The 26,627-nt window shown below is 42.6% G+C and overlaps 1 protein-coding gene across 4 annotated transcripts; it reads right to left on the bottom strand.

Annotated features, from left to right (window-relative positions):
• Positions 1-837: 837 nt before the first annotated feature.
• TATDN2 (TatD DNase domain containing 2) lies at positions 838-26,619 on the bottom strand. 4 transcript variants are annotated; one of them, XM_023738665.1, is made up of 8 exons: positions 26,313-26,619; positions 25,774-26,184; positions 17,207-17,701; positions 7,442-8,326; positions 3,608-3,735; positions 1,971-2,154; positions 1,372-1,547; positions 838-1,207 (listed from the first exon to the last, which is right to left on the bottom strand). In XM_023738665.1, exons 2-7 carry the CDS (start codon positions 26,176-26,178, stop codon positions 1,407-1,409), a joined length of 2,238 nt encoding a protein of 745 aa, XP_023594433.1. In that variant the 5' UTR covers positions 26,179-26,184; positions 26,313-26,619; the 3' UTR covers positions 838-1,207; positions 1,372-1,406. The 4 variants fall into 4 exon arrangements, 2 of the variants coding, with proteins under 2 accessions (XP_023594433.1, XP_023594488.1); XR_002825323.1 differs by lacking the exon at positions 838-1,207 and adding an exon at positions 1,672-1,769 and having other exon boundaries at positions 1,426-1,547; XR_002825328.1 differs by lacking the exons at positions 838-1,207; positions 3,608-3,735 and adding an exon at positions 1,672-1,769 and having other exon boundaries at positions 1,520-1,547.
• Positions 26,620-26,627: the final 8 nt, after the last annotated feature.

The raw sequence follows: 26,627 nt of genomic DNA, 5'->3' as shown, positions 1-26,627 counted from the left end.
TGTAGAGTCCTCACCCTTAACCATTACACCTTCTAGGGTCTGTAATGAATACACCTTTAAAAGGCACCAGCAGGGAGCAGGGCATGACTCAGAACTTGAGATGACATGGTTGCTCAAAAGTCGAAGGAGAGGCTCTCAAATCTAACGCTCAGAGAAAGACAGGACAAAGAGTAGGCAAAGGTGAGGGGGACAACCAAGAGAGGCCAGAGGGGGACTGAGATGTTTAGAGACACTGGGCCTGCTTGTTCTACATAAGCAATATGATGTGGCTGCGTTGCCCCAGCAGAGCTTTGAAGAATTAAACTGATTGACCTCTCAACCTGGGTGGGACACATGAGGGGCTGTTACATGGGATGAAACAGGAGTATTTTTGGTCCAGTGTTCCAGGAGAAGGGGGCAAAAAAGGAACAGAGAGAGGCTGGGACCTCTGACACACGACTAGCAGGTAGCTTTTGCTGCAAACTGAACACTTACGAGTTTACAATACCCAAATAGCGGCCTTGGGAGCTTCAGTAAGTAGGGAATACCTCCTTTGGGGTCCTCTTCCTTCAGTCCCCCAATCTGTTCTGGATCTCCATTGGCCAGGTCACAGCAATGAGCACCCCCTCTCCCCATCTCCACAATGTGGGCAGTGAAACCACTGAGACCAGCAGCCAAGTCCTTCTGCTATGCTGGCGTTGACACCAGAACAATGACATCAAGGAGTTACCAGGGAAGGAAGGGAGATGATTTCACTGGCTGCAAAAATATAAACCTCTGAAGACAGGTATCCAGTGAATTTCCCCCAAGAGATTATCCCACTTGGGAGTTCATTTTGAGACTTGAGAGCCAGGAATTGAGTTACACACCCACATGTGCTTGGATAAGTAGGAGGGTGACTTTATTCACAGACTGCTCAAACACAAAGGTTGCAGAGAACAGGGATTTAGATTGGCAAACTTGTTGTATATTTGTACTGGACTCTTTCTTCTTCACTGACTACCCTGGAGCATTTTCGCTAGAAGGCAAAACCCTGATGACATCAAGGGCAGTTCCCCTTATCCCTCACCCACCCCACCAGCCAGAAGCAGAAGCCTTATGAAGAGGTTTTGAGGAAAACGTCCTGTCCTGGTTTTCTCCGTTCCAATGGGCTCTCCAAACACATCCTTGACCTGGACACAAGGCAGAGTTCAAACCCAGCCTGTGTTCTGTCAGGCTGCTGGTCTCCCTGGAGAGTTTGGAAGAGAAAAGGAAGAAGGTTCCAAACCAAGTTCACGTAAGACAAAGCATGCTTAATGCTCATCCTATGTTTACATTCTCTATATTAAGAAAACGCAGCAAAAGACATTTTCGTCCTGATTTTTAAAAAACAGATAATGTGAATGTTATGACCTTTTCCGAGAGACTCCTGACTGCACCCTCTCTCTTTAAAGATTGTAGAGGCGACTGGTGTTCTCACGCAAGGTGGCCAAGGTGTGGGATAGCGGCTGGTCTTTGACCCTGGCAATCTCTCGAACGGTGTGCAAGGCCAGGCCCGGGTGGGCGTACTGGCAAAGGCTTTTTGGAACCTGGAAGACATCAAGCATTCAGAACATCACTGTGTCTTCTGTGCACAACCGTGACACAGAATTCCCTCCCTGTCCCTTCCCCAGCAAGGACCTCTTTGGGACTGCCCTGTAGAGACCCCTTTACCTGCAGGTGCAGGGAGAGTCCTAGTCATGGGGGGCTCTGGGTGAGCAGGGTCCCACGCTTCCTTGGACTACCCTCTACAGGGTAGGGCTTTGCACTGCCTGGAAGAGAGTGGTTACCCTTCAGCTTCTCGTCCCCCTAGACTCGTGGTTCTGCAGAGCAACAACAAGGAGACATCTACATGGCCGAGGGTGGGCTCTGGATGTCACTGGGGCTCTGGCCCGGCCAGCCTTGTGAAGGTGCCCGCCCACCTCCCCACCCTCTCTCCTCAGTGCACCAACTCAGCCTGAAGACTCCCCTACCTGACGAGGGAGGAAGTAGGGAGCATCAGTTTCCACGATGATTCTCTCCAGCGGGATCTGTCTCAGAGCCTCCCGGGCTTCCCAGGCAGAAGAGTAAGTCAGGACTGCCGTGAAGCCCACAGACATGTTGGGAAAGTACTTCAACAGGGGCTCGATGACTGGGTAGCTGCCAGTGAAGCAATGCCTGAGGGAAGAGAATTCCAGATCAGGGCTCCCTCTGCAGCACCCTCCAACTCCCTCTAGACAGATTAACCTTTGAAATAATTTTCTTTGGATAAATTCCCAGAAATAGAAAAGACTGCATCCAAGGGAAGGACTCCACAATAAACACAGAGACGCAATGGCTGCCACAGAATAACACCCACTATGACGCTGGGTGATGACACTCACCAATTAACATATTATATTGTAGAATATGATGCAGTCACCATGAAGAACACAGAGAAACAACACGGGGTAGGGCATGCTTATAACATTAAAAGAAAGGCAGAATTAAAAACTGTGCCCCCTCTAAAATTACAACCACAGTATGTAGAAATTATGTCCCTGTAGTCAAATGAACTGGAAGGAAGCAAAAAATAAATGTTGGGGAGTGCGACTACAGGTGAATTTTCTTCTCTTGATACCTGCTCATTCATGTTCGTGGTACAATACGTATTGTTAACTAATCTGAAGATTCAGGGCTTCCTCCAGCCACACCACCTCGTGCTACCCATTAGACTCCCTTTAAAGTCAGCCCAAAATAAAGCAGTGGAAAAGCCTCAGAAGGATAGAGTGCCTGTGTCTCATCTTGGCACTGTGCCACCACAGTCAAAGGCCAGGGCTGCACACTCTCTGCCTAGACACCCAAATGCAGTGGCATGGAGGCCTGACAGCCCTTCCCACTTCTGCCACCTGTCAAGACCTGGTCTGGGTTCTAGACTCTCTGTTTTTTCAGTTAACCCTCTGACCCCTTCCCCAGCCAGGCTCAGTGAAACAACCCCTCCTCTGCCTTCCACAGAACCTCATGCACACCTCAGTCCCGTACTCTACGCTGAAACCACAGCCCCACAGTCCCTCTAGCGTGTCCCCTGAGCCAACCCAATGCCTAGTGCATGCACATGGTAGGAGCCCACATACTGAACATAAGAACCCTTAGATGCCCTGCAGATAAAACACAGCCTGGACTTTAATGCTAGCTGGAGGGAAAATGAGCTTTCAAATTCAAAAAAGGAAAGAAAACAGCTCTTCAGGTGCTCTGGAATGTTCTCTGTGTGCTAAGCTACTGGACCCCATAGCAACCACTCCAAGATCAGCAGCCCTCATTTCTGAGAACTGAGACTCCATTTCAGCCTTTCACCCAGGATGGGGGCCACTAAAGCACCCTTTTGCACATTGGTGATTCAGTGTATTAGCTTAAACCATATGAAGTTGCCATTTTGTTTAAGTAAAAAAATGGTCAAATATTAGAAATTTCATATGGTTCAACTTAATACTTCTTTAAGAAAAGTATCAAGTTAATGATTCTTTAGAAAAAATACTACAAAAAGACACAGTATTATCATTGCTCTCCTCGTTGGGTTTCTGTGTTTCCAACTAATGTCCTAAACAGAAGGAAGTATGTATTTGATTTGCCCACTGAAGTTCCAGCCTCTAACCTATGGATCTTGTAGTCAGAGGGCACAAATTTTTTCATGATGTCCAACAGATCTTCATCAGCTTCTCGGCAGTGGATCACCAAGGGCTTCTTTAGAGACACGGCCAGCTGCAGCTGTCTCTCAAACACCTGAGAGGTAACAAAGTGACAACACTTGCTAGTTAGTGCCACTTCACAAGTCAGTTACTCCGGAACACCCAGTCCAATGGGCACCCCACTGTCTCCAACTCTTTATTTTTAAACTAGATAATGTAACAATAATAGCTAATACTTAGACTGAGTGTGTACTAGAGACAAGCAGTAGTCAAAGCACTAGGTGTGCATGGCAACACTGAATCCTCACAACCACCCTAGTTCCAATATCTAACAATGGCTGCATCCCCTCCCACCCAACCTCGCCAACATATCTGCTAAGTGCTCATCTGCCCTCTTTTGACTCCTACATAGGCAGGAAGTTTCAAGAGATTTCAATTCCAACTTTTAATTCCTACCTCTAAAAACTATTTCTTAAGGTAGCTAAACAAGCTATTATAGCCTTGGGGTGGAGTATTATACAGCTGTTAAAAAGCATTCTTCAAAATATACTTAATGAAACAGGAAAATTTTCACAAGTAGAAATAATATTCAAATGACTTCTTTTAAAAAAAATTTCCTAATTGCTTTTTTTAAAAGAAGCATGTGCATACAAAACACATTTCCTTTATTCTAAGACAGTTACTTGTAAGATACCCCACCTTGTAACTTTTCAAGACAATAATATAAACGTATAATGCTTTGTAAACACATCTGAATTTCAAAAATGTTAAAATAGAAGAAAAATTAATTAGAATGAGAACTACGGCGTGTCCTGGGAGTAGAGGGCAGAGGGTAGAGGTTCTGCCTGGGTTTTGAAGCTGAGCTATGCATTGGAGCTATCAAGAGCCTGTGTACTCACCAGGAACCCAGCAGAAAAATAACAAGAGTCAATGAAGTACAGATAAGTTATTTACCCAACGTAATTACTCTCTTCTGCCTATACCAGCTCAGGTTCCCCACTGATCTATTATTTCCTGGGATTCCAGAGTTAATCAGTCTCTCCTGGGGGTGGCCCAGGGCATCTCTTGCATGCTCATTACCTCAATAATTAATTCCAGTCAAACACAACTAGCGGCAGAGGCAGCACAGACACAGCTCAGCCAGCCGGAGTGGGGAAGGACAGTCCATGCTCCTGGCTTTCCAGCCCCAGATACCAAGGAATTCTGATCTTCCTATTGGCTGCTGTGGGCAGTTTATACATAAACTATTCATGACCTAATTTTTAGGCGTTTTTTTTCTGTGAACACACAGATAAGTGAAAAAAAAGTTAACAGTGGTTTTCTCTGGGTAGCAGGATAACTACTGACTTTTTTCCAATTCTTTTACTTTTTCTATTTTCAAATCCTTTTGGAAAATACTAGGTAAAAGAAATAAGCTCTCTCTTATAACGAGCCAGACCTAGATAGAACCCTATCACTTGGTCAGATACAGCCCTTCCACAGACTTTTTTTTTTTCTTCCCTTTGCAAGATAAAATATTCAACAGGACACATCAAGAACTTGCCAGTCACTCTGCTTTTGGGCAAATGCAACTCAGGGCAGACATGCAGGTAGCGCACAGCTGCTCGTCACCACCACTTCATGTTTTGGTGTTAGATTTTAGATTTACATGAAGAACATGGCATCCACTTCCTCTATGCAGCTAAGGAGCCTCTAGAGTTCTTCTATAGAAATATTTTCTTTTCTTCTCATTTAAATGCAGTTCTGCTCCCCTCTCCCAACCAGCAATTTATTTTCTCTGAATAGCATATACCTCTCTTATCATTTTCCAGTCTTCAGACCTATCTCACCAAGCCAAAGATACCTGCATGATTTTTTTGCTCATTTATCATCTATTCCATGCTACAACTTCAAATTGAGCTTGTTGGTGTGTATGCCCTATGTACTTGTGTATAGAGATCTGATACCATAATAACTTAATAAATGAAAAGATTACTGTGACATACGTAGCACGTTTCCAGCAGAGTAGACATTCAACAAACATCAGCTACACAAATAAATATAACACTCCTCTTCCTCTTTCCAGTCACCTAACAATACACACTTCTGGGGACTTCCTGCACTATTCTTTTTCCTTCCATACCACACCTGCCCGGCGCCATAAAAACCAGTCAGGAAAACAGAATATTAAATATTTAATTGTCTTACTTTCTTAAAATTCTATTTATTTCCTATGTCTTTAGGTTTATTTTTCTCTTCACTTCTAATATACTACCACTTCGAGACAAAAATTGCAAGCTTCCTAAATTAGTAGGGAAAAGGAAGTCTGGACAGGCAAGAGGTTGTTTTAATGTACAAGACAGACCTAATTCTGAACAGAAACACTATTCACGTTAGAAACTCATTAAATGAAGTCGAAAATCGCAAACATTCACACAAATAAAATCCTAGTCACCTGTCTGAATACGGATCCTTATGTCAAAATGTATACTTGTAAACTTGTAACCGTATTATGGATTGAATTATGTCCCCCCAAAATATGGGTCAACTTGGCTAGGCCATGATTCCCAGTATTGTGTGACTGTCCACCATTTTATCATCTGATATGATTATCCTATGTGTAGTAAATCCTACCTCTATGATGTTAATGAGGCAGGACTCAATCTACAAGATCTGGTTATATCTTAAACCAACCTCTTTTGAGATATAAAAGAGAGAAGCGAGCAGAGAAACGGGAACCTCATGCTACCAAAAAAGCAGCACTGGGAGCAGAGCATGTCCTTTGGACCCCAGGGTTCCTATGCAGAGAAGCTCCTAGACCAAGGGAAGATTGATGGCAAGGACTTTCCTCCAGAGCCAACAGAGAGAGAAAGTCTTCTCCTGGAGCTGGCATCCTGAATTTGGAATTCTACCTACTAGACTGTGAGAGAATAAACTTCTGTTTGTTGAAGCCATTCATTTGTGATATTTCTGTTACAGCAGCACTAGATAACTAAGACGCCACCGTATTCTGAATTTAGTCCCTGGATGACATAAATGGTTAAACGCTTGACAACTAACCAGAAGGGTGGTGGTCAGATCCACTCAGAGGTGCCTCTGAAGAAAGGCCTGGCGATCTGCTTCTGAAAGGTCATGCTCAAGAAAACTTTATGGTGCACAGTTTCACATGGGGTCACCATGAGTCGGAACTGACTCAACAGCAGCTGGTTAACAGGTCCTTGCTAATTCATCTGACAGAAACATCTAAAGTTGTTTCTTGTTTAACTATTAAGCCTTGTATGCTTATTGGTTGTCACCGCTCCTTCCCAAATCAGAACCTTCCACTGAAATGCTATAGCTACTTTTACCCTGTCAAATCTCCATGCTCAAAACACACTGGAAGGAGAACTTGTTAAAATGGTGATAGTGGTTATCTATGGTGGAATGAGAGATTATCTTCTTTATACCCTCTTCTGTTTTCCAAATTTTATCAATGAGCATATTTAAGTTTAAAACCAGAATGAAAACATACTGCTTAATTGAACAAAACACAAAACTTATCACTTCCCATGAAGGAAAAAAAGTAAATGTTTTGACATTTATATCATTAGTCATTAAAAAGTCACACAGTACCTGTCCTGCCTCTTACATAACAGAGCTGCTAAATAAGAAATACCTTGTGAAACATTTGACAAATGACACCTAGATGGTCTGGATGGAGAAGTTAAATTTTTAGTGATTCTAAGTTCTTTAGTCCCAAAAGCAGAGAAACCCTTAATGTTAGGGTTCAACAACTAAAAGAGGAATTAAAATTATAAGCAAACTAAAGAGAAGCTCATTACCTTGTGCTGTTCTGGGACAGGTGTGGTGCACTTATAAGAGTAATCCAAGCCCATCTCCCCAAATGCCACAGCCTTGGGGTGCCTTAAGGCTTGCAAAAGATTTCTTTCTTGACTCTCACTGTAGTAACGTGCAAAATGGGGGTGACAGCCAAAGGCTCCCCAAACCAGATCCTCTTTCAGCAGCTCCTCCCACAGACAATCCGTGAGTGTCCGAGGATCACAGAAGTCAGAGATGCAGCCCTGAAACTCCTTCGGGAAGGAGCTGCTATAAATTTTTCTGAACTTGGTAAAGGTCCCTTTGAAAGACAACTTGGAGTAGAGCATGTCCAAGTGGCAATGGGTGTCAATGAAGCCCTCTTCGAGGCTTGGCTCCCAGTGGCTCCTTGGCAAGGAGCTAGATGTGTATTCTCCACAGGGACGCGGTGGCGTCTCTTCTTGGAATGTTCGTTTCTCCTTCATCTCTTCATCTTCCAAACTTCTGGAGAAATGAAATGAACGCGAATTCCGGGATCTGCCTTCCTCTGTCACCTCCAGGTCTCTGGAGGTGTTCTGGGAGCTCACTGTAGAGTTGGGGGAATAATCACTCAGAAGGCTCCGGCTGCTCCTCCCAGCCTGGGATGTGTCATTGCTGCTGCTGCCCATGGAGGGGTAGCTGGAAGGCTTGGGACTGCTGGTCCAATAGCTGGCATAGTCACACCAAGGACTACTGTACAAATGAGGCGGGTACATGACATAGTCAGTAGTGAAGGTCGAAGGCTCTGGTACTCCGGAGAGGTGCAGTGAGACCGGTTCCTCCTGAGAGAATCTGACTGTGGAGATCTCATCAACATCTGACCAATCACTTCCTGAAGAGAGGTGCTCTAGCACCACTTCCCTTTCTTTCTGCTGCAGAACAAAAAAGATATAATGGGTTAGCCTGACGGTGAAGACAGCCTCCCATCCTCAGTCATCAGCAGAACAGAAACTCTGGCTTGTTTCTCTGGCCACAGTGAAGGCTTTGTTTTGACTCATTAGCTCATCTTGTCACCTGCTTTCCTTACAATGTCTAGAAAGCGAACCCCAGCTTACACTGCAGGTTACAGCTATGAATGGTCATATAAGGACCCTGTGACCAAGGTCTCATGCCATCCCTAAAAACAGTTATACCTTTACTCCCTTTACAAGTGATCCCGCTTGAGAAAAACTGCTCTCTAGAACACACTTTCTTTTGGGGATTTTAGAGAAAAGCAGTGCCCAGCACCTCACCACTGACAATGTGTCTCCAATACATTCAAAATGCAAAGCCACAACACTGGCAGCTTTAAGGCTTGGACATGACTCCCTGTTGAGAACCGGGGTCTATGACCCACCCACCCCCGAATCTGGGCCAACCTAACTGATGTTAACTGATAGAATGCAGCAGAATGACGCTGTGTAACTGCCACAGCTAGGTCAGATCCAGACTGGAGCTGTGCCTGGTTTCTTGGCATGTTCACTCTGGAGGAAGAAGCTAACTACCATATAAGAAGTCAAACCACTCTGAGACCACCTTGCTAGAGAGGTTAAATTTAGGCGTACCAGTCTACAACCCAGCTGAGCTCCCAGCTGTCATGTGGCTCTTATTTGGATTGTTTCAAACTAAAACAATCACGAAACAAAAACAGGAAATTAATCACTGACTAGCTATTTGATGCTATTAAGGATTTTTTTGTGTGTGATAATGAAATTGTAGTTATGGTTTAAAAAAAAACCCTGTTTCTCTTACAGATACACACTGAAATATTTACGGACAAAATGATATGGTATGTAGGATTTGCTTCAAAATAATTCAGGAAGAAAGAAGGAATACAGATAAAACAAGACAAGCTTGGCCATGAGTTGATAATACTGAAAATGAGTGATGGGTATGTGAGTATATTTTCATAAATGTTTTAAATTTTCCAGAATAAAAAATTCAAATAAAAATAAGTGTTACAACTCAGATGGAAGAGTAGATGATGTCCTCTGACTGCTTCCCAAATTCCATATCATCTGGGGGCATTTGTTAAAAAATACAAATTCCAAGGTCCCATCCCAGACCTCTAGAATCAGATTCCCCCATTTTTAACACCAGGAAAATTCAGGAAATCACGTTAGATGACTCAAAAAGTACTCTGAGGCAATATAACCAGAAATACACACATACAGACTTGTGACTGCATCATCTAAATTCTTGAAAGGCTTATAGAGTCATGTTGGCCAATAAAAGGCTTTTAGGTTTTCTTTTTGGGAAAATGGGAGATTACTTTTTATTCAAGATCACCTTAGCAAATGGCCAAGAAACATATGAAAAGATGCTCAATATCTTCAGTCATCAGGGAGATGCAAATCAAAACCACAATGAGGTGCCACTTCATCCCCACTAGGCTAGCTATGATCAAAAAATCCAAAAAGGTACAGTCACTGTGGCAAACAGTTCAGTAGTTCTTCGAAAGGTTAAACATAGAATTACCATATGACCCAGCAAATCCACTCCTGGGTATACACCCAAGAGACCTGAAAGCAGGAATGCAAACAGACACTTGTACACCAATGTTCACTGCAGCACTACTCACAACAGCCAAAAGATGGAAACAACCTAAACGTCCATCAACAAATGAATGGATAAATAGAAAGTGGTACACATTTGGGGGTATACATTCCACAGACAATGGCATATTACTCAGCCATAAAGTCCTGATACATGCTACAACATGGAAAAACCTTGAAAACATTATGATGAGTGAAAGAAGTCAGTCACAAAAGGACAAATATTGTACAATCTCACTTAAATGAAATATCTAGAATAGGCAACTGTATAGAAACCAAAGTTTATTAGTGGTTACTAGGAATGAGAGGGAGGGGAAAAGGGAAGTAATTGCTTAAGGGGTACTGAGTTTGTTGATGGTAATGGAATAATTTGAAAATTGATAGTGGTGATGGTTGCACAACATGACGAACGATGTCGCTGAACTGTATGTGTAAAAAATGTTGAATTAGCAAATGTTCTGTTCTATACATTTTTTTGTGACAATAAAACAACAAATAAGACTGCCTTAGTTCAAGCCCATATGGTAAAATTTAAATTAAGGTTACATTTATTAAGAGCTCATTACATACTAGGTACTGAGCAAAGCGTTTTCATGTATTAATTCAAGGTTCAGCAAACTATGGTGCACAGTCAAATCCAATGCGTCACCTGTTGGTGTAAATCAAGTTATACTAGAACACAGCCATGCCCATTATGATGCAGTGGTTAAAGCGCTCAGCTGCCAACCAAAAGGCTGGCAGTTCAAACTCACCAGCTGCTCTGCAGGAGAAAGATGTGGCAGTCTGCTTCTGTAAAGATTTACAGCCTTGGAGACCCTATGGGGGCAGTTCTACTCTATCCTATAGAGTCACTATGAGTTGGAATCTACTCGATGGCAATGAGTTTGGTTTTTGGGGGTAATGGTTGCATTTGTGCTACAATAGCAGAGATGAGTAGTTTCAACAGAGACTATATAGCCCACAAAGCCTGAAGTATTTACTATCTGGCTCTTTACAGGAAAAATTAACTGACCCCTATATTAGTTTATTTAACTGTGAGAACCCTTGAAGAGCTGAGAACACTTGAAGAGCCATCACTTTTTACACAGAGGAAGAACTATGACTCAAAGAGGTTAAGTGACTCTCTCAAGATCACAGTTCAGGTGGCAGAGCCTGGATCTGAACCAAACTGTCTGACCCCAACACTCATGTGGCCTACCTAGTATATCATGCTGCCTCCAAAAGTACATGTAACCGAGACAAGAACATAAATGTCCACCCTGACAAACAGGACTTTGGAAAGTGCATTCACACAATAGAATTCTAGGCAGCCGAACAAGATGATGATTTACATTAGATAAAAAAACACAGCCACTAAATATTTAGTGGAAAAAGTAGGTTACAAAACCTACTTTTGTAGAATTTCCAATTGAATATAGCACATGTGGTTTTTGCCCTTCCCACTCAAAAGCCATTCTAAAAGGACACAGATTTCAAAAGGCATAAACCTACGAGGAAGGAGAAAGCACACAGGAGAATAAACAACAGTAAAGACAATTAAATGAGAATCAGATGCTAGAAAGCAGACAGATGAAGGGTTACTGGCTAAGCAGATCACAGGTGGCTAAAACCTAAGCCTGCAGTGAGCAAAAACCCAGAAACAGGCAGAATCACACTATAGGACCCAACAAAATCTCAGCAGTTGGAGGTACCAGACCTCTAAAAATGAAGGTGAAGTTGGGGAAGAAAACAGGAGAATTAGTTGAAAGTCTGTGAAGTCAGACCCCCAGATACCCGCTCCTACCCTCTACAGATGTGTCTGCCCTTCCCTCACCCAGCAAAAAACCAAGGCCCACTCTCAGAAAAGCTGAACCAAGGAAGCTTTGGAACAATCAGGGACAACACATAGCCAAAGAGGGGCAGCATCACATCTTGAACCATGAGAACCGCAGGTACCTCCCTTCACTTGACTCCCAGACCCAGAATACCAGCAGCCAGGCCTGTGTCTCCTAGGTGGAAGAGTGGAGAATTTCTCCCAGGGGGACTTCACAGATCTGGAGGATACATCTACACATCCAGTTGGGGGCGGTCCCAGAAAATTACCCAAGTCTCACCCTGTGCTGAAAAATAGTAAGTCCCATCCATGCACAAAGAACTTCCAATCAGCTTTCTAAGGCCTCATCCTAAAATACAAATAGATAGCCAAGACACCTGAGGAAAACCCTACCATAAAAGAAAGAAACCAAAATATTTAGCAAAAAAGAAACTTGGAAGAAAAATGCTGCAAAAAGCAGAAAACTTCAAAACAAACCTATACATCTACTCTTCACTTATCGACTGTCTTGTTCTCTGACATTCTATATTCACGACAATAGTAAAAAATCTATTATCGGACTATTTTGCACGTTAACAACGTACGTCTGGCAATAATGAACACCGAGGTGCAAGGCAAGAGTAACGTTGGCTGTGATGTTTAAGATTATCTGTCAGCTTGGTTGGGCCATGATTTTCAGTGGTTTGGCAGTTATGTAATGATGCAATTTGGCAGTTATGCAATGATGTAGTCATCCTCCATTTTGTGATCCGATATGGTCATCCTCCATTTTCGCATAACACCGACTTTCATACAACAACCTGATCTTTGGAACCTAACCACGTTGATAAGTGAGGAGTAGGTGTACTTAATATTCTCAGACAAGAGGAAGTATTACAACCGCAAAAGAAGAATAGGATGGTCTGTGAAGGAATACCATATTTTTACACAAATGATGTGCACCTTCTACATTTGTTTGCCAACCATGCCCCCTCCACAAGGTATTATCGTAAGTGGGTAAAAAAATTAGCACAGTGCGCTTACGAAAATATCTCACGGGGGGAAGGCACAGTTGGCAAACAAATGTAGAAGGCGCGCATCAGTTGTGTAAAAATACAGTACTCAATAACCAAAACAGTGTTCTTAGAAATTAAGTTTGACAAAAACGAAGGAAAGAAAAGCATTTATTATCTTCATATACACTCACTTTAAGAATTCTCAGAATCCCTAGGTGGCACAAACAGTTAACACACTCGGTTGCTAATCAAAAGATTAGAGGTTCAAGTCCACCCAGAGGCACCTCAAAAGAAAGGCCTGGTGATATACTTCTGAAAAATCAGTCATTGAAAACCCTATGGAACACAGTTTTACTCTGACACATATGGGGTCGCCGTGAGTCAGAACTGACTTGATGGCAACTGGTTCTTGTTTAAGAATTTTTTAAAAAAGCAAAGAAAAGAAGGAAGGGAGGAAGATAGGGAGGAAGGAAGCTTAAGAAAATAATTAAGGGAGCATAAAAAAACAACAGAGGGAAAAAACACTATTATTAATATCTTTAAAGAACAAAATCAAGCTACTGCAACCAGAAACAAGAACAGGAGGCTACGAAAAAAAGAGTCATTTAAAAAACAAGAGAGCTTTCTGAAATTTAAAAAAATTTTAGACATATAAAATTCAACAGAAATGTTAGAAGGTAAAGTTGAAGACATTTTAAAGAAAATAAATATACTGGAGAGAAAAGAAAATAATTAGAATATCCATCCAGGAGATCAAGCACAAAATAATAGGCATTCCAGAAAAGGAACAGAAAAAGAAGATAAATTATGAAATAATCAAAATTTCCCAGAACTTTTCTGGGCTAAGGATGACTTGAACAAATGCATTTTATTTTACTCCTTTCTGACACTCCACTAAAACTAAAGAGACTAAAGAACAAACAAAAAAAACACTACCATAACAAAAACGCAATAATGGGAAGAACAAGAGATTACAGCAATCACATTTTGGAGGCCAGAAAGCAGACGGACAGCTGAGAACTAGCTGCATACACACAGCAGGACCCTCAAACACCTCAGGAATTGGCAGTGCCATGGACCTCTGGAACTGGGTGTTAAAGGGGAAGGTTAAGATGAGGAACACTGAGTGAAAGCTATTTAAAAACGAGTTAGATCCCTAGATTCCCTGCCCACGCTCAGAAAAGATGAGTTGTTTGAAGAGAGTAAAATAGAAGGTTCTCTGAACGAGGTCTAGTTAGACTCAATTGAGGGTACTGGTACTGTACCAAACAGAGGGGGAAATGCTGAGGCCCCCAGACCCTTTCCCTACCCAGCTCCCAAGACAGCTTTGGTCCTAAGCAGAAGGCTATAAAGTACTTCTCTGGGAATATGACCCGTCCTAGAGGAAAGGCCTAAGAACAGTAACATGGCTTGGGGGTGGTGGGGGGAGGTTAGGTAATACTCTAATACTCTCCGACAAATGGCCCACCCAAATCAACTTATTAAAAAAAAACAAAAACCTGTTGCCATCAAGTTGGTTCTGACTTATAGCGACCCTATAGGACAGAGTACAACTGCCCCATAGGGTTTCCAAGGAGTGGCTGGTGGATTTGAACTGCAGACCTTTTGGTTAGCAACAGAGCTCTTAACCACTGTGCCACCAGGGCTCCTTTAGTGAAGTTCAAAGTCTACACATTCAGAACTTCCAAATAACGTTTTAGTCCTCCTATACTTTTTTTTAAAATGCTTTTTAACTTTTTTTTTTAATGTGGTAAAATATACACAACAAAAAATTTCCCATTTTAACCATACAATTCAGTGTACAATTCAATACAATTACATTCACTATGTTGTGCAACATCACCACTATCTATTTCCAGAAGTTTTTCATTACCAGTGCAAATGGTTTAACATGCTCAGCTGCTAACTGAAAGATTGGAGGTTTGAGTCCACCCAGAGGCACCTTGGAAGAAAGGCCTGATGACCTACTTCCGAAAAATCAGCTATTGAAAACTCTATGGAGCACAGTTCTACTATGACACACAAGGGGTCACCATGAGTCAGAACTGACTCTATAGCAACTGGTACTGGTAAACAGAAAACTCAGTACCCCGTAAACAATAACTCCCCATTATCCCCTCCCATCAGTCCCTCGTAACCACTAATGATCTTTTGTCTCTATGCATTTGCCTATTCTAGATATTTCATGTAAGTGGAATCATATAATATTTGTCCTTTTGTGTCTCAGTTACTTCACTTAGCAAGTCCTCTCACTCTTGATCATAAGTAAACAACCAAAGCGATTATCACACATATGAGGAAAGCCTCTAATGTGGAAAAGATCAACATAAAAAAACAACTTAAAGAAAATAAAAACTATCATTAATTTGAGAAAAGAGATGAGAGACGAAACAAGAACAGAGATGTTATAAAAAAGGAATTGTAGGAAAACAAAAGAGCTCTGGGATAATAAAAACATGACAGCAGAAAAGTAAAGCTGAATAGCAGGGCTAGAAGATAAAAATAAGGAAAGCACCTACAAAGTAAAGCAATAAATTGGCTAGAAAATTAAAGAGACAAGGCAATAAAATTTAAAAGACCAATCCTAGAAGTCCAACATCCAAATAACAGAAGCTCCAGAAACAGAGAACAAAGAAAAAATACGGGAAGAAAGCATCAGCATAATAATTCAAGAAGTTTTCCCACAATAAATTTAAAGTGCATGGATTTCTAGACAGAAGTGGCCCATCGAATGCCCAGTATAATGGATGTGATCATGTGAAATATCAGATCTCTGTAATAAAAAAAGATCCTGCAAGTTTCTAGAGAAGGAATTTAAATAAATAAATATATATATACACACACACAAAGGATCAGGAATCAGAATAGCTTCAGACATCTCAACAACACTGGAAGTAAAAGACAAAGAAACAATGCCCCCAAATCCCAAAGAAAAATGATTTCCAACCTAGAATTCCAAAACCAGCCAAACATGTCATCAAGGTGGAAGGTAAAATAAAGGCAGTCTCAGAAATACAAGTTTTCCCACACAACCTTTCTCAAGAAGCTACCGGAAAAAGTACTCCCCCTAAATGTGAGAGTAAACCAAGAAAGAAAAACATGGAAAGCCATAGAATACAGGAAACAGAAGACACAACACAGGAGTGATGTGAAGGGAAGAGCCAGCAAGCTGGTGAGGGGATTCCAGAATGACCGCTGTCAACTGGTCGAAGGAGCAAACAATCCAGATCAGAGGACTTCAGGAGGTAGGCCTCCAAGAAAAAAACAAAAGGAACAGATTACTTCTTTTGACAGTGTTGAGAAAAATGTTATGGCCCTGGCAATCTAGGGATGAATTAGTGACAGGTACAGAGAAAACTAAAGGAAAATAAAGTTTTACAAGAAAGGAAATGTAATCAGAATATATAAGGTAACTTAGCAGTGAACATGGTGAAAATAACATGAACCTTAAATACTGAGTTAGTAAAAATTTGTTTTATAACCTCATAAGGAGGCTGGAAAATGGGGGAATTGAATGTGTTTGTGGGTTTGGGTGCTGCTGAAGGAAGCTTAGAGAACTAAATTCTCATCTTCCTTGGAAGGAAGTCAGCAGATGTCTAAAATGGAAAAATCAGTTAATAGTACAAAATTACTTAGAAATATGGAGGTAAGTACTAGAAGAAAGAGCTGAAGAGATAAAAGGTCTGCCTCTGAGGAGCAGTAGTAAAGGATGGGCAGAGATGGGTTTCAGAATGCTTCTCCTCCCCAGTTATAAGCATGTTAAAAATTGTAGTTTCCCTCCAATACCATTCTCCCCTTCTTCGACAGCAACAGTTTATCTGGGTATAAGTTTGCTGAGATGAAGGTTAATTTTCTAGCCTCCCTTGCAGCTAGGGTTTGGCCAGGTTTCTAGATTCTTGTCCATGAGGTGTGAGCAGACATGATGTGCACAACTTCTGAGCCAACCCCTTAAAAGGGAAGGAGCGCACTTTTCTCTTCTCTTGTTCCTGATCAAAATGTAAATGTAGTGTACTCAGATTCCTGTTAGAGTAGCCATCTTAGACCACAGATGAAAACTGTGTTGAGGGGCATCAGAGCAACAACAGAGATGGCACCAGGGTCCCTGACACTGGGGAGCCATCTTTTTTAAGCCAAACTAGTTAAATAAAGTTTGTTTTGTTTGTTTTTAAAGTCACTGTTACTTTGGCCTCTGTTACAGCAACCAAACCTATATCCTAACATATAAAACACAGCACTAAACTGAGGTTTATGAATAACCCTGAGAAATATGTTAGAAAAGAACCACAGATTTGCTTCCTGGAGCCCCGATAAAGTACTGCTTTTAATAACACTTACGATCGAACTAGAAAGACCAAACAGATTTAATCAAGAGAACTGAAAACCCAGATGCCTGGCCTGGACTTCACTCACCTTCTGGGTTTCTGAATGGGAGTCGTATTCATCCAAAAATTCTAGTGGGGGAGAGCTTTTATCAACGACTGTCCTTCGGTCACCAAGTGGCTCCTTGCTGGGTTTCTCCTGAGGGTCCACAACCACTCTCCTGTCACAGAAGCTACTCCTCTCCACTACAGTCATGTCCTCCTCCGCTCTGACCTCTGGGGCTGGCTCTTTCTCTTTCTGAGGAGCAGAGACCATGACACTCCTGGATGGCCCTCTTCCTCGGGTAGGATGTTCTCCTGTGCTTGGTTTTGCTCTAGTGGCAGCCTCACCCTTCCTTTTTGGCATCGATTTCCCCAGGATGCCCTGGATAGCCTTCAGGTAGATCATTGTAGAGCCCTGGTCTCGAAGCCTCTCCCTCCTCCTTTTCTGGACCTTGTTTGTTTCCTCAGTCCTATCATTTTGACCCTCAGCTTCAGCTGCAAATTCAGAGTTTTTGAGGGTACGAGAACTATCCTTAGAATCAACCTGGAAGAAAAAACAGATTTTGAAAGGGTTATCTCAACAACAATTACATATATGAAGCACTTTGCAAATTATAAATCAGTGGTGATTTCACCAGACAAAGGGAAAAGTCACACTCCCACTGGTGTTGTGGCTAAGGCAATGATTTTCTCAAGGTGATAGTTTCCATCTCCCCACAATGAGAACTGCCACTGTAAAAGACACTGAATTTCTACCATTTCTTCTTATTCATAATATCCTCATACTGCAGTGGGAAAGAATAAGCTGGGAAATTAACAGTCTAGTTACACTGGACTGCAAGGTCCTTGAAGGCAAGAACTATCATATACAGTATCTCAGAACAAACACAGACAAAACAGAAGCTCAAAATTTTAGCAATGGAAGGGTTCCTAGAGACCAGCTAACCCAATCCCACATCTAACAGACAAAGAAATGTAAGGGCCCTATGAGGGGAAGGGCTGGCCCAAGGAGAGACAACAGCAGACTCCAATCTCCTGAGTACAGTGTTCTTCACACTATACTCCAAGCCTCCTTGAAGTTCTCTGCAAACTCCTTCCCCTAAATCATAATCTTGGTGTTAGAAGGTGCCTCCATCTCCCAAAGACTGCACTAGGGTCAATCAAGAGACTCTAACTACCTACCCCGCCTATCCCTAGAATCTCCTCATAGACAGAGGGGAAGTCTCAGCCCCTCTCCTTTTCTCCCTCACACCCATTCACTCCAGGAGTCCATGAAGAAGAAGCCAGACTTTATTAAAGGAGCCCTGGTGGTACAACAGTTAAGCACTCAGCTGCTAACCGAAAGGTTGGCAGTTTGAACCCACCCAGTGGCTCTATGGCAAAAAGACCTGGTGATCTGCTTCCATTAAGATTACAGCCAATTAAGGCCACAGTCTCGTGGGACAACTCAGTCAACTGGCATATTAGCTCATAAAGTTTATGTTCTACTCCTAGTTTGGTGAGTAGCATCTGGAGTCTTAAAAGCTTGCAAGCAGCCATCTAAGATACAACTATTGGTCTCTATTCATCTGGAGCAAAAGAGAAAGAATGAAAACTCAAGACTCAGAGAAGAAACTAGTCTACAGGATTAATTGTCTACATCTACCCTGAGACCAGAACTAGATGGTGCCCAGCTACCACCACCAACTGTTCTGATCAGGGCCACAACAGATGGATCCTGACAGAATGGGACAAAAATGTAGAACAGAACCTCAAATTCTTTTTACAATACAGACCTACTGACCAGTTGAGACTAGAGGAATCCCCAGGACTACTGCACTGAGATACTCTTTAAACCTTGAATCTGAAGTCACCTTTTAGCTAAGCAACAGGCTGACTCATAAAATAAAGAATATCACAAGTGAGTACTGTGCTCCTTTAAAAAATCATTTCTATGAGACTAAATGGTCAACAACTACTCTAAAGCAAAGATGAGAAGATAGGGAGGCAGGGAAGCTAGGTTACTGAAAACAGAATAGAATGGAAATAATAAGAACAATGACACCATGTGAAGAATGTAAACAGTGTCATCGAATGACTTGTGTAGAAATTGTTGCATGGAAATCTATTTTGCTGTGTAAATTTTCAACAAAATACAATATTATTTAAAAAGAAAAAAAAAGGTTAAAGCCAAGAAAACTCTATAGGGCAGTTCTACTCTGTCATATGGTGTCGCTATGGGATGAAAATCAATTCAACGGCATCCAACAACCTGAAACTCAGAGATCCATTCTAATTCCAGCCTGGTGCAAAAACACTGCATAAATCTCCCCCAAAAAACCATCCCAAAAGCTCTCCAGCTGTGACCTGGATTTACAATTACCCCAAGGCATTCTACAGCCCCTAAAATTTGCACTTCTAATTCTTTGAATTAAATTCCTCTCTCAATTGTAAATATACTCAGGGAAAAGAACTCCACACCAACCTTGCTAATCTTTTTCCTCTTAGGAAAAGTGGAGTTTCTTTCAAGGGATGTCCATCAGTAGGGGGTTGGTTAAATGAAGTAAACAGACACATACTATAAAACACCATGCAACTTTTAAAAAGCAGTAGCTCTGAGGTCCATTCTATGTAGCAAGAGTAAAAAACAAGTAGCAGAATAACAAGCACAGTGTAATCTCTTTTGGAAAGGCAAAAAATGTCTTACAAGTATATATTTGCAAAGTCTGAAAGAATAAACTGTTTATAATAGATATCTTTGGGGAATGAAGGAAAAGAGCAAAGGCTCTTATTTTATACACCTCTTTCATTGCTTGAATTTTTTTTCCCAAGAAGTACATCTTTGTAAAAAAAAAATAAAAACACATCAAACCTTTGTAAATACATAAGTATGCTGTTGTTAGGTGCTGTCAAGTTGGTTCTGACTCACAGGGACCCTATGCACAACAGAACGAATCACTGCCGGGTCCTGCACCATCCTCACAATCGCTGCTGTTTGAGCCCACTGTTGCAGCCACTGTGACAATCCATCTCATTGAGGGGTCTTCCTCTTTTTCACTGACCCTCTACTTTACCAACCATGATATCCTCTTCCAGGGACTATCCCTCCTGATAACATGTCCAAAGTATGTAAGACAAAGTTTCACCATCCTCGCTTCTAAGGAGCATTCTGGCCGTACTTTTTCCAAGACAAATTTGTTCATTCATCTGTCAGCCCACAGTATATTCAATATCTTTCGCTAACATCATCGTTTAAATGCATCAATTCTTCTTCTGTCTTTCTTATTCATTGTCCAGCTTTCGCATGCACATGAGGTGACTGAAAATACCATGGCTTGGGTCAGGCACACCTTAGTTCTCAAAGTGACACCTTTGCTTTTGAACACTTTTAAGAGGTCTTTTCCAGCAGATCTGCCCAGTGCAAGACGTCCTTTGATTTCTTGACTGCTGCTTCCACAGGTGTTGACTGTGGATTCAAGTAAAATGAAATCCTTGACAACTTCAATCTTTTCTCCATTTATCACGATATTGCTTACTGGTCCAGTTGTGAGGATTTTTGTTTTCTTCGTGTTGAGGTGTAATCTATACTGAAGGCTGTAGTCCTTAATCTTCATCAGTAAGTGCTTCAAGTCCTCTTCACTTTCAGCAAGCAAGGTTGTGTTATCTGCATATCGCAGGCTGTTAATGAGTCTTCCTCCAACCCTGATGCCGCGTTCTTCCTCATATAGCCCAGCTTCTCGGATTATCTGATCAGCATACAGATTGAGTAAGTATAGTGAAAGGATACTACCCTGACACACATCTTTCCTGATTTTAAACCATGCAGTATCCCCTTGCTCTGTCTGAACAACTGCCTGTTGAGCTATGTACAGGTTCCTCATAAGCACAATTAAGTGTTTTGGAATTCCCATTCTTCACAGTGTTATCGATAATTTGTTATGATCTGCACAGTCGAATGCCTTTGCATAGTCAATAAAATCCAGGTAAACACCTTTCTGGTATTCTTTGCTTTCAGCCAAGATCCATCTGACATCAGCAATGACATCCCTCATTCCATGTCCTCGTCTGAATCTGGTTTGAATTTCTGGAAGTTCCCTGTCTATGTACTACTGCAACCATTTCTGAATTATTTTCAGCAAAATTTTACTTGCATGTGATATTAATGATATTGTTCAATAATTTCCGCATTCTGTTGGATCCCCTTTTTTGGAATGGGCACAAAGAAGGGTCTCTTTCAGTCAGCTGGCCAGGTAGCTGTCTTCCAAATTTCTTGGCATAGACGAGTGAGTGCTTCCAGCATTGCATCCATTTGTTGAAACATCTAATTGGTATGCCATCAATTCCTGGAGACTTGTTTTTCACCAATGCCTTCAGTGCAGCTTGGACTTCTTCCTTCAATATCGTTGGTTCTTGATCATATGCTACCTCCTGCAATGGCTGAACACTGACCAATTAGCTAAAGCAAATGGAAGAAATAATGAAGTAAAAAGAGGTGAACAGAAGATTTCAAAGGGTGGCTTGAAAAGACAAAGTAAAGTATTATAATGAAATCTGCAAAGACCTGGAGTTAGAAAACCAAAAGGGAAGAATACACTCGGCATTTCTCAAGTTGAAATAACTGAAGGAAAAAAAAAAATCAAGCCTTGAGTTGCAATACTGAAGGACTCTACAGGCAAAATATTTAACGACACAGGAAGCATCCAAAGAAGATGGAAGGAATACTCAGTCACTGTACCAAAAAAGAAGTGGTGGCCATTCAAACATTTCCAGAGGTATATTAGTATAGATGTTAATATAGTCATATCTTTTCTGAGGGCTCAAATTGCTGGCAGCTGTTAACTTTGGGGAGAGGAACAGGAACAGTGGCTTTTAGTTTCATTATGAGCCTCTGTGAACTTTCTAACTTTATACATGACAGACTTTTTTTTTTTTTTTTTAATGTCTATAGGAATTATCTGGGAAAGGAACTAGGAGCCACTTTTTTTTTTCCTTTATACTTTTCTACATTAAAAAAAAAAAAAAATCTAACAAATAATAAAGATAAATTTGACAGGATACAGCCCCAACTTCCCCAGCCCACTTCTCCAGTCCCTCTTCTGACTCGCACACAAAATACCTGCAATCCCCGGCCACCACACCCTCTAATGCACTGTAACTGGCACATCTGATTTTGCTGCTTGCCATACCCTTGCCCTAGTCCCATTTTAGACTCAGTAAACTTCTACTCATCCTTCAAAGCCCAATAAACAGCCCTTCTTTGCTTCTCCCTCTCTGCTTACAGGACCAGCTGCCCCTCTCCTTGCCCTCCTAGGCCTGATGTAAGACAACACAGAATGGTGAGGTTAACAGCAAACTGAAAAGCACCTGCACCTTCTAAAGGGGGCAGCTGATACTCACTTCTAGACAACTGTTGTGCCATTTTGGAATACAGACCCAGAGTTAAAGTTTCTGATTTTTCAAGCAAAACTGGAATCTAGAATTTAATACATTTTTCATTCATTCGACAAGTATTTACTGGCACTTACTATGCGCCAGCAGGTACTGTTCTGGAGCTGGGGATTTAGCACTTGAAAACATAAAAAAATGCCTGCCTCCTGGAACTTATATTCTAGTTGGTGAGTGAGGGGAAAACCAAAGGAAAAGCAAGACAAACAAGCGAAATATATGTTAGAGAAGGAAAAGTGCCAGGGAGACAAAACAGGAAATGCAGAAAAGAAGGATGGGGTCAGCCAAGTCTTGAGTTCAAGGTAGAGGTTTAGGCTGGGGTATAAATGCTTAATGTGATTTTCCAAAAACTGAAATCCTATGAGGACCCAGCACGCCCTGTTCAGCCTAGACCACCAGTTTGCCAACCCTGGTAGAGAAGACCAGGACTGTACTTGGGGGAGGAAAAAAAGAAAGGTTGGGAGAGTTTGGAATGTAATAAAACCAAACCCACTGCTATCAAGTCAATTCTGACTTATGGCAACCCCATGTGTTTCAGAGTAAACTGTGCTCCATAGGGTTTTCAATGGATGATTGCTTTGGAAGTAGATCACCAGTCCTTTCTTCTGAGGTACCTCTGGGTGGACATGAACCTCCAACCTTCTGGCTAGCAGCTAAGCATGTTAACCATTTGCACCACCCATGGACTCTTAGGATTGATAATATCAATATCCTCACTCAACAGCAGTGATTTTTCTAAAATGCAAATTTGCCTTCCCTCCGCATCCCACTGCTGTAGAGTCAATTCCAACTCAGAGTGACCCTCTAGGACAGAGAAGAACTGTCCTCATAGGGTTTCCAAGGCTGCAATCTTTACAAAAGCAGATTGCCACATCTTTCTCCCATGGAGCAGCTGGTAAGTTCAAACTGCTGACCTTCTGGTTAGGGGCCAGGCGCTTAACCACTGTGCCCTGTATAAACTCTCCAGTGGCTTAGAATAAAACTCAAACATCCTTAGAATAAAATTAAAATTTCCTAGGTTTTAATAAAACCTTCCTGCAACCTGCCCTCTCCCAAGCTCTCCAGCCTCCATCCTCAGCTCCCTGCTCCATTACACCATGGTGGGGCAGTCACATGACTTCTCCAGTACTCCCACCAGACTAGCAGGACCATGTCTTTTTCACCTCTTCGTTCCAAGATCCAACAAAGTGCTTGGCACACAAAAATCCTCACACACTTTTTGAATAAAAGCAAGGCACAGGTGGAACTCAAAGACTTTTGTGAGAGAGGACTGGTCTATTTATCTCTCCATTGTTGTTGTTGGCCGCCGTAGAGTCTAGCCCTGACTCATGGCAACCCCGTGCACAATGGGATCAGACTGTTGTGATCCACAGGGTTTCCACTGGCATTTTCAGAAGCAGATCGCCAAGCTATTCTTCTTCCCAGTCCGTCTTAGTCTAGTCTGCTGAAACCTGTTCAGCATCAGAGCAACACACAAGCCTCCACTGACAAGACAGGTGGTGGCTACAGATGAGGTGCACTGGCCGGGAATCAAACCCACATCTCTCACATGGAAGGCAAGAATTCTACCACTGAACCACCACTGTCCCCTATCACTCCATTACACTGGGTTCTTGCAAACAAGGCCCCTTAGGCCTTAATGTCTCAAAGGTGCCTAGGATTAGACCCACATAGATTAAAGGCCACACCCTGAAATCTTGAGTCTAGGGCTGCAGAACAGGCTGAGCTGGAATGCAGCACACCTGAAAGACCAAGCAAAATAAATTTCCTGCCCCTCCAGATACCAGGCTTCACTCCATCTGTAATCTTCTCTAAAGTTAAATTTAATTATTTTACGCTGTCCTCAAGTCCACTGAAATGGTATCAAGAAGGATTATTAACAAAATTGTATGAGCAAAGCCCCTATTTACCCAGACATATTCAGTTTTCTTATGCCAAAGACAGAGTTTTTCAATTCACCTTTATTGTGAACTATAAAAAAAATCCATGTACCCACACATGAGTTCTGTGAGGTCCACAGTGAAAAAACCTGGGCACTTAGCCTGAGTCCCCAGGAAGAAAAGCCAACTACAGTCTCACCTAAGAAATCACTGAGCAAAGGCTTAAAAAACAAACCCATACTCCTTTGGCCTGTTTTTATTACTCTTGTAAAATAACTTCCTCTAGGAGCAGCCCATCCCACCCTAAACAAGACCCTTCCTCCACTCCTCCAAGGCCCCTGGGTGGCACAAACTGTTTGCTAGGCTGACAACCAAAAGGTTAGTGGTTTGAACTCACCCAGAGGGGCCCTGGAAGAAAGGCCTGGCAATCTGCTTCCATAAATATTACACCCAAGAAAACCCTATGAAGATCAGCTCTACTGTGTAACACATGGGGTCGCCATGAGTCGGCAACAGGCTTGTTTTTCCCCCTACTCTTCCACATGAAGAACTCCTCTTCAACCTTTGAAGGCCCAGAGTTCCAAAACCTAGAATGTAAATGCCAACAGGGCAGTGATCTTTGTCTGTTTTGTTTCTGGAGTATCCCAAGCACCTAGAAGGCTGCCTGGCACAAACTAGGCCCTCAATATTTGTTCAAAGCATGACAGAATGAGTGGATGAAATGTAGGTGCCCAGCCTGCCCCAAGTACTCATCAAACTCTTCTGTGAGTTTCCATAGAGGAACTAAACATATGACCTCCGAAACAACCCCCTCCACACCACCAAGCAAAACTCCAATGGGATAGGAACCACAGCTTTGGTGAAAAGCCACACCAAGAACCAAATTCACATTCCTTGGTTTCATAATTCAGAACGGTTCAAATCAATGGCACAATTCCTTAAATTTACAACTAAAATATAATACATCTGTGTGTCCTAAGCACGCAATCGACCTTCTACAGTAGTGATTCTCCAACCTGGCTGAACACTGCAATATTCTGCGGTGATGTGGGAGCCCAAACCATACTCCAGCCCAATTAAATCAGTTCCTCAGGATGGGAGCCAGGCACAAGTATTTTAAAGGTAGTTCCAATGTGCTACCATGTTTGAAAACTGCCTCTGTGCTCGGTCTTCTGGGTTTGCAGGGAAGATTCTGGGCAAACTTCAGTGACATGATCTTTTTTACAGTGTCTTTCCACCAAAATTCTCATCCCCAACCTCCCAAGCCACGTGGAAGGGGCTTCACCGGTTGTAAGGCTTTGCAGCCACCTACCTTAAGGCTGCAGGCTTCCTCCTCTAGAGAAGCCATTTCTTCTAGGGAAGGGCTGCCAGAGCGCAGAGGGGATCCCACGGAGGAAAGAAAGCCCTCAGTACTCCGAATCAGACAGCCTTCGTACGGGGCCCCGCCCACACCTGGGCCTGAGGAACGCGAGGAGTAGGAGGAATATCCGCGGCAGGATGAGCCCCAGGACAACCTCTGCGTGCAGGCCACATCGTCCTCCTTCTTGGCTTTCAGGCGCTTGGGGCTGCTAGCCCCTCCTGAACGCGACGCAGAGCTGAGAGCTGGCCGACTGGAGGGGGCCACATCATTGGGCTCCCGGAGGCAGCTGCGTTTGCTGGGACACCCTTCCGAAGTGCTGCTCCAGTGGTACTTGACCTTGCGCCGCTCCGACGCCATGGGACCCTGCAGGGGAAAGAGGGGGCCTGGATTCCACCACCACCCTTCCTGGAGTACCCACCTCTGACTCCCACTATCCCGGCCCCTGGGGGCGGGCAAGCCGGAAGGCCAGAGCCAGGGCTGGCCTTACTGACCTTTCCCCCTTCTTCGCACTGCCCATCACAGTTCTCAGGGTTCCAGAGATGCCAAAGCGATTCGGAGAGGTCGAAAGGATCCAAGATTTACGAAAGGCTTCGGTTTGGTTTCCAAGCCCACAACGTGCTTCCGAGATTACCAAGCGCTTCAGATTGCACAGCGCTACTTCGGAGATGTCAAAGCGCTTCCGGGACTACAAAGCGTCTCGATTGAGTTTGGAATACAAAGCCCTTCAGAGATGTCAAAACGCTTCAAAAGACCACAAAGCGCTTCAGGAAGCTCGCACGGCGCCCGGACCCGCAGCTCTTGGCCGG

Source organism: Trichechus manatus, unplaced genomic scaffold (assembly GCF_000243295.1).
Source record: "Trichechus manatus latirostris isolate Lorelei unplaced genomic scaffold, TriManLat1.0 scaffold00001, whole genome shotgun sequence".
Lineage (NCBI taxonomy): Eukaryota > Metazoa > Chordata > Mammalia > Sirenia > Trichechidae > Trichechus > Trichechus manatus.
Note: the sequence above shows the minus strand (reverse complement) of the source record. Positions and strands in the feature narration are given on the sequence as shown.

Coding starts and splice junctions, on each gene's coding strand:
- TATDN2 (XM_023738665.1), bottom strand. CDS start 26,178: ATGGCGTCGGAGCGGCGCAAGGTCAAGTACCACTGGAGCAGCACTTCG. Junction 8,327..17,206: donor CCCATTCAGAAACCCAGAAG/GTGAGTGAAGTC, acceptor TTTGTTCTGCAG/CAGAAAGAAAGGGAAGTGGT. Junction 2,155..3,607: donor TCTGACTACAAGATCCATAG/GTTAGAGGCTGG, acceptor CTCTTCCCTCAG/GCATTGCTTCACTGGCAGCT.